Source organism: Gracilinanus agilis, chromosome 4 (assembly GCF_016433145.1).
Source record: "Gracilinanus agilis isolate LMUSP501 chromosome 4, AgileGrace, whole genome shotgun sequence".
Lineage (NCBI taxonomy): Eukaryota > Metazoa > Chordata > Mammalia > Didelphimorphia > Didelphidae > Gracilinanus > Gracilinanus agilis.
In genome coordinates, this window is record NC_058133.1 from 491,039,997 (window position 1) to 491,051,742 (window position 11,746).

Here is an 11,746-nt window from a genome sequence, read left to right on the forward strand (position 1 = left end):
GAGAGAGAGAGAGAGAGAGAGAGAGAGAGAGAGAGAGAGAGAGAGAGAGAGAGAGAGAGAGAGAGAGAGAGAGAGAGAGAGAGAATGAGAGAATACGATTCATTCATTTGAAGCCCCGAAGGAGAAGGAAACGGGGGCGGGGTTTCCTCTACGGATTCCCCTAGGAGCCGGGGCAATTCAGGGCATCCATCCCCAGTTTTGGAGCTGGAGGGTTAGCTTCCCCGCCCCCGAGACCTGGGACTTAGCTGCAGAGGGGTTTTCCCCACCCAGACTGTTTTTCCCTCCTCCAATCCCCTTAAGTTAAGCCACTGCCCTGTTCTTGCCTGAGAAAAATCCATGCGATCCTTTATATTTTCTGTGTGAGGGAACCTCTGTGCTTTACTAATAGTACCACCCCCTTCCCCAGTTTCCTTATCTTGCCACTCTGGCTTCTTCTATTCCCTGTTGCTTACGATGGCTCTCCCATCCCCTCCCATCCCTGTGATTCCCTCCCTTGGAAACTTAGCTGCCCTGCCACGCTCTATCCCTTTATGGGGTTCATTTCTGAAAATGTCCAATCAGTCCAGAAACACTTATTGTTATGCCTAAACCAACTGAGTCCCTTTTCCTGGCATCCTGATCCCACCTGGCCTTGGGGCCCTGTCTTTTAACCACTCACTCCAGTCCTGCCTGTGAGCTATTAGAGAGCAACTGCTCCTAAGGAGAAGAGACGACCCCCCCCCCCAACCCCAGCCTAGAGGGAAAAAGGGAATGCTTTACTTGTGCAAAGAGGAAAGCTGTGTTTTGTTGTGTAGACCCCAGGCTAAATGGTCTCTTAGGCCTTGCAAAAGCTAAGTGGAAGTTTGGCAGGAGCCAGGAGACTGGTGTGGGTGGCCAATTGCAAGACCCAGGGCAAGCTGATCTCAGGAGTAACCTGGGGGTAGAGATACTGCTTCTAACCAAGAATCCCCCTTTCCCTCCTCCAGGGAGGACTAGAGAATATATTTTTACACACACACACATACCATCCCCTTTGTATATCCATTCTCTTACTCCTTTTTTCACAAAAAAATTAAAGCTACTAAAAGTTGGGGGAATTCCTTCTCAGTTAGCTAGTCAACAAGCATTTAGCAAGGGCTTCCTATGTGCCAGGCACTGGGCTAAGCTTTATGGGTAAAAAAAAAAAAAAAAAAGGCAGACAGTTTTTTGCCCTCAAATATCCAAGGTTCTAATTTTTCCTATTAAAAGTGAAATAATTCCAGAATGCACCTGAGTGAACGTAGCCAGCAAAGACATTAAACACACCAAATCCCCAATCAGGCAGACTGATGACCAACTGAATCTTACCCAGGGGAAATAAATAATACCAGCTCACAAGTACAAAACAGACTCTGTCCTCAGGGGAGATAGGCAGATGATGTGGGAAGCAGGACACACTGATAAAAAAGCAAACTAGGACAAAGAACCTCCCCTATCCAGGCTATATTTGTACAATGCTGAAACTTGGTGAGGTTCGTCAGGTGAGGGGGAGGTCTTGAGTTTGAAGACATCTTGCTAGGCCTTGGGAAAGCCTGGTTGTTTCTACCTCATAGGACAGTGATGGGAAACCTTTTAGAGATGGAGTGTCAGGCCCTGCCCCCACCCTCCCCCTCCAAGCACCTTGCCCATGTGCCACCTAGGACCACATTCTGTGCCTCTCCTCCCACTGAGCCCCCTTACTCCACCCGGAAAGGGAGGAAGCACTCCCATTGGACTACTGGACAGGGTGGTGGGTGATGTAGTCAGATTTGGGGAAAGGGAAAGGAGAGGGGTGCAAGCACTCTGTTTCCCTCTAGTTATGTGAGCTATGATCCCCTCAAACCTAGAAAAAATGCAAAAAAGCCCCAGCTTACAGGAAAACCCCTTATTTATAGGAAAAAATATAATCTCAGGTTAAATGACATTCACCCCATCATGGTCCAGCCTTCCTGAAGAGGGTATCCACCAAATTAATCTTTTTAGCAAATGTTGAAGAATTTTAATCTGGATACAGGACTGATTGGAATACTGACAGGCCACTATTGTGTTCTCCAGAGCTTCTAGCCCACCTTTGGTCTCCCTCAGGTAGGCATCCCTTTGAATGCAAATTGAAGAGGCTGGATTAGTAAGAGGAGAGGTGATGGAGAATTCAAGTTAAAGCAGCCCAAGATTACTTGTGAAAGAAACTGGGGAAGGGAGCTAAAGAGACTATTAGTCTAACCTTAAATTCATAAAATTTATTCCTATATCACTAGACTACAGTTTTCAACATTTTTAAAGTACAAACTCAAAAGACATATCCCCAAATCCCAAAAATACTTTGTATAGTAAAGACACTGGTTGCTCGTGATAATAAAGACATCACTTGTTTCTGTCTCACTCAGGCCAAAGGTAATGAAGAGGTCATTGTATTCTGACCAGAGTGGAGCAATCTTGTCCTGCAAGGGATGCTGTCTTAAAGAGACCTGCTTACTAACTCCTACTGGGGAGGGGGAAGGGGAGGGGGAGGCTGCCCCACACACACACACACACACACTCCAGATTTCTAGTTAGGGACTCTGGTGAACTCTATGCTGCAGGGATGGGTACTCTGGGTTCTTGGGGCATTGGGTCCTTGGCATGTGTGCCCACAGAGAGATCTATGCACATGTGCCATAGGTTCACCACCATGGTCATAGGATCATTGATTTAGAACTAGAGGTGAACTGAAAGCACTTCTAATCCAACCTTCTCATTTTACAATTCAGGAAACTGAGGTCCATGGAGGTTAAGGATTTTCCCAAGGTCACATCTATGTAGTAGACAAACTGAGGTCTTCTCAGTTTCCAATCCAGCACCCTTTCTTTCTACTTTTTCCTTACTGGATGAGTTCTAATCAAAATGAGTGGTTTCCAAATAAATGCGAAGAAAGATGCCCATTTCCCAGGGGTTCTGCAAGGCATTCCACATGCCCTGAATTAACCCTGAAGCTATTCACAATCCCCACCTGTAGGGCCTTTGGAAGTAGTCAGTTTGTGAAAACTTGACCTTGTCTCTAAATAAGCGGAACACCATGCCAAAGAAGGTTCTCTTGCAGGCAGGACCAGCCTTTCAGTAATGTCCAATAGTAAGTAGGTACCTCCACCCTCCCTTCCAAAATGGGTATTACTCGCACTAGTCTATCATTCATTCATTTGGTTTATAACCCAGTTGCCCCATAAAATTCAAGGAACCCCAAGAAATAGCACCATTTAGATAGAATGTAATCTCCTTGATGATAAAGACTGTTCTTTTTTTTTTTTTAAATATTTGCATGCCCAATGCCTGGCACATGGTAGGCACTTAATAAATTCTTGTTGACCGATAGATCATTGACAGCTTAATAAACTGAAAGCATGCTCTCCTAGGAAATAAGAACCACTCCAGATGTAGTCTGGGAGAGCCCAGGTGATGGGGGAAAGTAGGCTGCCTGGTACCTCAACCCCACAAAAATGAATAGTAGCCCTCATATGCAGGCAGGTGTAAAGATACTAAAGGTAGAGAATTTGAGACCCCCCCCCACCCCAAATGCAAGAAGGCTGGGACATCCAGGCCTGGATATGAGAAGTCCTGGGTTCAAATCTAACTTCAGATACTTCCTAGCTGTGTGACTCTGGGCAAGTTGCTTAACTTCCATTGCCTAGCCCTTAATGCTCTTCTGCCTTGGAACCGATTCTTAGTTTTGATTCTAAGACAGAAAGTGAGGGTTTTTTTAAAAGGAGCATAAGAACAAGAAGGCTGGGACTCTCAAGTCTATGCAAAGCATCTGGGAGGCTTCAGGAGTGAGCAACCCCTGACTCTAAGTTTATTCATTACTCTGTGCTGTGACCCTCTCAATGGATAGACTATCTGCCCAGGAGACCTCATCCTACAAAGCCCTGACTACTGAATACCTTACCTCCAATGCCCTCTGTGGCCCAGACAGTTCCAGACTAAGACCTGTGAGCAATACTCACCTACTCCAGAGGCATCTATTTCCACAACTGCTTCTCAGAGGCCTTATCTACTGAGGGAGATTTGAGGATCTTTACAGGCTCGCCATTTGCCCAATGGGATGGCCTGTTAGCTACACAGAACCAGGTCCTCTATTCCTTGGAGACCCTCTGGCCAAGAAAGAATGGAGGAATGAGTCAGGGTACGTCTAGGTGGCTCAGTGGATTAAGTGTCAAGTTTAGAGCCAGGAAGTCCTGGGCTCAAATTTGGCCTCAGATATTTCCTCCTGCGTGACTCTGGGCAAGACACTTAACCCCCATGCCTAGCCCTTACCACTCATCTGCATTGGAACCAGGACATAGTATTGATTGTAAGACAGAAGGTAAGGTTTAAAAAAATAAAAAAGAATGATAGAGGGATTCATTTGTTCCTAGGTGAAGCAGATTATGGAAGAAGCTGTCACCAGGAAATTTGTACATGAAGACAGCAGCCACATCATTGCTCTGTGTGGTAAGTGATAGGGCCCCGGGATGTGGAGAGCAAGAGGAATGTGTCACTTTTTTATTTGTGCCCTTAGAACTGTGCCTGGCACATAATAGGCACTTGACAAATGCTCACTGGTTAAATGAGCGACTAGTCAAGAGACAAAATCAATATTTGAATCCATGACTTAAGAGTGGTGAGCAAGCAGGAACTGCTCCCTGGGACTTCCTTTAGGTATCCTTCAGCTTGTCCTTCAGCAGAGGCTGGAGGTGACTATTCATAGTAGCCTGGGGATTCCTTCTTGTGATGCTGTCTCATTCTTTAATTTATTCCCACCCACCCCCAGCCCAAGCACTGAAGTAAACTCACACACAGCTAGAATAGAGACCAGAAGCCTTGCAGAATTGGTTGGGGGAAAGTCTGAGATAAACCCAGAGCCTCTTGTCTCTGTTCCTTGCTCAAAAGTGAAACTTCTAAACTGACTTCCATTTAGATTTCCAGGAAGTTTACTCTTCCCAAATCCTTGGGAACAAGTAGCAAGAAACTGGCAACTACGTTGTCTTTGGCTGATGGCCAAATGGCTTGGCCTCTTGGGCCTTGGCATCATCTTTGAAAGTGAGCAGGGCCAGGAGAACAGGGGTAGAATTGGTTCCACTATTCTTTGGTCTAAAGCAGTGGTTCCCAAATTTTTTTGGCCTCCCGCCCCCTTTCCAGAAAAAATATTACTTAGCCCTCTGGAAATTAATTTTTTTCAATTTTAATAGCAATTAATAGGAAAGATAAATGCCCCTGTGGCCATTACCGCTCCCCTGGATTGCTGCAGCACCCACCAGGGGGGGTGGCGCCCACTTTGGGAATCACAGGTCTAAGGCAAGAATCATGGATTATGATAAGATCATGGAATCTAGAGCTGGGAGGCAACTCAGAGACCATCTGGTCCAGCCCCCTCATTTTACAAGTGGGGAAACTGAGACCCCCCCAAGTAAAGTGACTTGTCTAAGTTAACAACAGGGACTGTGACAATGCCAGGGTTCAAACCTAAGTCCTTTGACTCCAAATTCAAGTTCTTTCCATTGAAGAGAAGAGTGGAAGCAGATGGCAAGAGAGGAAGAATGGCCTTTCCCAGATCTTTGGGTCCTTCGAAGACCATGTTAGGTTTTCCAGACTGTAACTTCTGCCCTTACCTTTTGGGGGAGGATGTTTTCTCAGCCCCTAACACAGAAAGTCATGAAGAATAAGGCTGATCTTGGCGAGAATGTTTGTTGTGGGAAAGCTACATCAGCCTTCATTTCGGTGACTTGGAAATGTGGTCAGTTGGCCCCTTCAGTTAGCTGCTTTTGCTTCTATTGTAGTGGGCAGTTAAGTGGCACTGTGGAAAGAGTGTGTGAGGCCTGGAGTCAAGGAGAGTCAACTCTCCGAGTTCAAATCTTTTACTCAGATATTTGCCAGCCGAGTGACCCTGGCCAAGTCACTTCACTCTGTTTGCCTCCATTTCCTCATTTGGAAAAGGAGCTGGAGAAGAAAATGGCAAAGTACTTCAGTATCTTTGCCAAGAAAACCCCAACAGGGTTTCGGAAGAGTTGAACATGACTGGAAATGACTGAATATTTATATTTTGCCTAGCACAGTGCCTCACACATCGTATTTTTTTGGATTGCGGATGAGGCCTGTGATTCATTGACAATGGGAACTCCCGGGTGAGGAAATTCCCTCTACCACCACAGAGTAAAGTCCAGGCTACTGAGAGGTTCCTCGGCTTGCCCAGACTACTCACACAGCCAGTCCGTGTCAGAGATGGGACTTGTCAGATCTTTCTCCATGGCTCTAGCCTTGTCTCTCACAAATGTCTCTGTGCTATGTATGTGCGTGTGTCTTGTGTGTATGTGTGTACATATATGACTATGTACTCGAGTGTGTGTGTGAGAGATTGAGGAGACAGGGTCCTATCGAAGAAAGGAATCAGATTTGATTCCTGCCTAGAGTTTTTCTTGATTTACCTTGTTTGAATTTCACTTTCCCATTTTATAGATAAGGAAATTGAAGCCTGGGCTACCTATGTGACTTGCCCAAGATAGTATAGGTAGTAAAAGTCTAAAATGAGATTCGGACTGATTTCTTCTGCCTTGATTTCTTTTTCTCTTTTTTTTTAAAAAAAGTCTCTCCTATTCTAAAGATAGAAGAGTAGCAAGGACTAGGCAATCAGGTTTATGTGATTTGCTCAGGGTCACATAGATTGAAAGTGTCTTTTGGGGGCAGCTGGGTAGCTCAGTGGAGTGAGAGTCAGGCCTAGAGACAGGAGGTCTTAGGTTCAAACCCGGCCTCAGACACTTCCCAGCTGTGTGACCCTGGGCAAGTCACTTGACCCCCGTTGCCCACCCTTACCACTCTTCCACCTATGAGACAATACACCGAAGTACAAGGGTAAAAAAAAAAAAAAGTGTCTTTTGCTGGATTTGAACTCAAGTCCTTCTAACTTCAGGTGCAGCACTTTATCCATTGAGCCATTTAGCTGCCTCTAGAGAATCTAGAAGACCTAATTTCAAATCCTGCCTCTAACACTTCCTAGCTGTGTGGCCCTGGGCAAGTCATTTAATCTCTCTGCCTTAATTGCTTCATCTGTAAAACAAGGATCACCCCTATCTCTCAGGGTTATTGTGAAGATCAAAAGAGATGACAAAGGTAAAGTGCTTTGCAAACCCTAAAACAGCACTCTTATAAATGATAAATTTATAATATAATGATATAATATAACTGATAAATATATAATAATTATATAAGTTATATAAATTCTAAATGCTTGTTGGACTGGATCAGAATCTTAAGAGAAAGGCTATTTCTTAAGGGCAGTGCCCGTGTGGAGCTGTTATAGATTGGGGAAGTATGGAGTCAGAGAACCTGAGTTCAAATCCTCCCTCTGATACGGATTATCAATATGACTTCAGGAAAGCAAGTCACAACCTATCTAGGCCTCAGTTTCCTCAACTGTAAAGATAAAGGAGTTGCATTAGACTTCCTGTGAAGACCCTTCTAGGTCTAGATCTAGAATCCTCACAGGCCTGTGTTAACCAAGGCTGGTTCTCAGCAGGCAAGGAAGGTCCAGGGGAGGAGGGGGCCTTTGTGCTAGGAGCGGGAGCAGACTGAGCAGGAGGAGAGAAGAGGGGAGGGTTTGCCATTCAGGCCAAGCAGGGTGAGGAGCAGCCTTCCACACCTCCCCCAGGCCCAGCTCATCTCTGATCCATCCAGCGAGACTCCCCAGAGCAATGGCTGAGTCTGTTTATTTCTAACAGTCACTAATGTAGACCACACTTCAGCTGTGCCATCAACAGGGTGAGCAAGGAAAGCTATTGACCTGAAGTATGTTCTCAACCTCCCCTCGCAGTGATGACAATGCTGCTATTATTACATTTGTCTTGTGCTTTTAGTTACTTTTGAAGAGCATTTTTTCCCCAATCTCCAGAAGAGGAGGGCATCCTCCTCATTATACTGATAAGATAACTGAGAGGATGGGACTTGCCCAAGGTCACTGGGTGAGTCAGTGCTGGAACAGCATCTCCTGACTTGCTCCTTCCATTGAATCAGGCAGCTCCATTCAAGGAGTTGATTTTATTTCCTTTTCCCCAATTAGAACATGAAAGTCTGGGCTAAGGGCTCTAGTCTCCTGACTCTTGGGTCTAGAACACAGACAAGAAAGTACCAGACTGGCTTGGGCAGCTGGTGCTTCTCCTCTCTTGAGAGGCGGCTCTGATCAGAGCCCTTCTGGAGGGCTGCTAAGGATCATGGTGACAGAAGGTAATCCATTGTTGTCCCTGTGCCGAAGAAGGCTGTGAGATCAGAGTTAAAGGCGGTGAAGGAGGAAATCTTTCTGACTTCAAGAATATTTTTTTATTCCTTACCTTCCTTCTTAGAATCAATACTGTGCATTGGTTCCAAGGTAGATGGGCATTAAGTGCTAGGGGTTAAGTGATTTGGTTAAGTGACTTGCCCAGAGTCACCCAGCTGGGAAGTATCTGAGGCCAGATTTGAACCCAGGATTTCCCATCTCTAAGTCTGGCTTTCCATCCACTGAGCCACCTGGCTGCCCCTGACTCCAAGATTATTGTGCTGTCCACTAGGGTAAGCTGCCAGTTGCTAAGAGAAAATGCAGCCCCATCTTCTCAGACTGACTCTTGGCTCTGTCCTTCCATAAATTCTCCATGGAGGAGGAAGAAGGAGGTGGCTCCGTGGATTGAGAGCCAGGCTTAGAGACAAGTGGTCCTGGGATCAAATCTGGCCTCAGATACTTCCTGGCTGTGTGACCCTGGGCAAGTCACTTAACCTCCATTGCCTAGCCCTGACCACTCTTCTACCTCAGAACCAATGCATAGTATTAATTCTAAGATGGAAGGTGAGGTTTTAAAAACAAATTCTTCATAGGGAATCAACCTAGTATGCTGCCTTCCTTCTCCAAACCAGCTACTTATCCAGGACCAAAGACAAGACCCTCCTGTACTCCCATATCCACAAACATCCCAGGAAAGACCACCTAGCCAACATTATTAGGGTAAGTCCTAGCTGGACTGGAGGGTGAGCACTCTGAACATGCCTCAATTCCCTCTAACCAGCCAGACTCAGGACCCCATTAACAACTTGTACCCTAATCCTGCGTTCCAAGTCTTGCTCAGAGATTGATAATTAGACAACTAATACCATGAAGCAGTGATTCCCAAAGTGGGCGCCACTGCCCCCTGGTGGGAGCTGCAGCGATCCAGGAGAGCAGTGATGGCCACAGGTGCATTTATCTTTCCTATTAATGGCTATTAAAATTTTTTTTAAATTTAATTTCCAGGGGGCTAAGTAATATTTTTCTGGAAAGGGGGCGGTAGGCCAAAAAAATTTGGGAACCACTGCCATGAAGGGAGGTACAGTCTACTGCCTCACCGCTTCCTTCAGAGTTCCTGTCATCCTGAGCTATCTGCCGCCTAAGCCTCCACTTCCTCATACTCCTTTTTGTCATCTCCATCCCTGCTCTGCCCAGTTAACAAGCTGCTCTTTACATGAGACCTGCGCTCTTCTCCCAGATGTTTCTTGGTATACATTTTGTATTTAATTTTCTATGAACATCTGGGACTCCTTTATTTTCTTTGCCCTTGTGTTCCGATTGCCTAGCACGTAATAGGTGCATAAGAATGGTTGGACTGGATCCACTTGGGGAGACAGGGATAGACAGCAGTTCCAAAAAAGATCTGGGGATATTAGTGGGCTGCAAGCTCAATGAGTCAGCGATGCAGTGTGGCAGCCAAAAATAAAAATAAAAAAGCTATCCTGACCTTAGGCTACATTAAGAGGGGCAGAGCTTCCAGGAGTAGGGAAGTGACCTGTATTCTGCCCCAGTCAGAATATCTCTGGAGTATTGGGTTTGGTCTGTGGCACTGAATTCAGTTCAAGAAGGACAATAAACTGGGGAGTGTACGGAGAGGGCAACCAAGATGGATGAGCTTGAGTCTATATTATATGATCTATCAAAAAAAAAAACTGGAGAAGAGAAGCCCCAGGGAGAACATAGTAGTTGTCCCCAAGTATGTGAAGGGCTGTTATGTGGGAAAGGGATTGGATACCGGGATGAATTTGGTAGAAATTGCAAAGTGACCGATATTGGTTTCTGTTAAGAAAAACTTCCTAATGATTAGGGCTTTCCAAAACCAGAGGAGGACCCTTTGAGAGGTGGTACGTTCTTGAAGCAGAGACCAGAGACCACTTGTTGAGTATGTTAGCTTGGACATACTTTTGATGCAGTGGTTGGACTGGATGAACACCGAAGGTCCTCCCCACCTCTCTGATGCTTTGAAGCTTCTGGGTATCAGTGCTGTTCTTTGTGGACTTCTAATCTATCTTCTCTCCCTCCCAAGGGGAATGGAGCTGTCATCACCATTTTTCTGATGATGATCTCAGTGATGGAGGTGATGACCATCACTGGAGAGAGAACCAGTCTGGCTAAGTTCAGAGAAAGTTGGTAGAACAGTGGCTAGAGTACTAGAATTAAAGTCAGGAAGACTTGAATTCAAATTCTGCTCAGATACTTAATGATTCTATGACGCTTTACTGCTCTCAGCCTCAGTTTCTTCATTTGTAAAATGAGAGAGTTGTCCTCAATGTCCTCTATGTTTTCTTCCAGATCACTTCCTAATAAATTCACCACCAAGTTGGTCCTAGCACCACCCAAAGATCTTCTCCTAAGGCAGTGATGGGCAAACTTTTTAAAGAGGGGGGCAAACTTTTTAAAGAGGGGGCCAAAGGAAAGGAAATACTCATCTGTCAGTCTGTTTCTAAGGCAACTCTTTGGAAGTTTCATTGTATTATATCCTACTCATTGTATTCGTCAGATTAGGAATAATGTACTGCAGCTGGATAGACCATTTCAGGGGGGCTGCATCTGGCCCAAGGGCCATAGTTTGCCCATCACTGTCCTAAAGTATAGAAAGGGATTAAATCTGTGTTAGTGAAGGGAGGGGACAAATGACAGATTCTTGAAGTAGAACAATAATAATTGTTACTTTAATACTCGAAGTAGATTTGTGATATTGCTGACTCACAAATCAAAACGTTGCCCTGTGATTTCATTGATCCTCTTTGAAATGAAGGATGAACAACTGTATTCCCATCAGGAATGCAAATTGTGGCATATGCTCGCCTGTCCATCATATTTGTCTCTTGCCTGTCTTGCCACAAAGGAACTACCCAACATTCTGGGTTCCTGGCATCCGTCCTCTTGACATTCTCTGGATACCAAGCTGTCTATCTGATTATGCTCCACTGTCACTACATGACCAGCCCATCTTTTTTTCCCCTAGTCATACATTTTTTATGACACCCACTACATCATGCCTCTGCCCACTTCCTTGTTCATAATATGTGGCCTGCTCATTTCCACTATGGTTCTCTCTGTTGTTCTTTAGGTGATCCTACAGAGTTAATAACTAAAAAAAAAAGGACCAAAATTAATCAAAGTTTAAAGGTTGGTACCAGTAAAAGCCAGGTGCATTTCAGAAGCCAGAACCAATCAGGGCTAGGCAAATGAGCACCAGACCTGGATGCCTAGCAGTGAGAGGAGACTTTCGGGTGGAGTCAGGGAATTGGGGTGCATTTGGGAAGCTGCTCTCCTGAGGGTGTGTTTGTTCTGGGAACCTGTCTGTCCGGTCAGAGAAGCTTTCCAGGTTCCTGCTCAGAGACAATGTGTTTGAAGAAGGAAGCTTTGTTTGCCAGCAAAGGGGGGTTGTGCAGGAAGGAGAGAGAGGGAGGGAGGAGAGACAGAGAGAGGGAAGGGGGGGAGAGAGAGAGA

At 45.4% G+C, this 11,746-nt stretch overlaps 1 protein-coding gene across 1 annotated transcript in view; it reads left to right on the forward strand.

Moving 5' to 3' along the window:
- Positions 1 to 4,388: 4,388 nt before the first annotated feature.
- SGSM2 (small G protein signaling modulator 2) overlaps positions 4,389 to 11,746 on the forward strand; it is a 71,054-nt gene continuing 63,696 nt past the window's right edge. Inside the window, exon 1 of the mRNA XM_044676340.1 lies at positions 4,389 to 4,458. Coding sequence (XP_044532275.1) covers positions 4,395 to 4,458 — 64 coding nt within the window. The 5' untranslated portion in view covers positions 4,389 to 4,394. The remainder of the gene's footprint in view (positions 4,459 to 11,746) is intronic.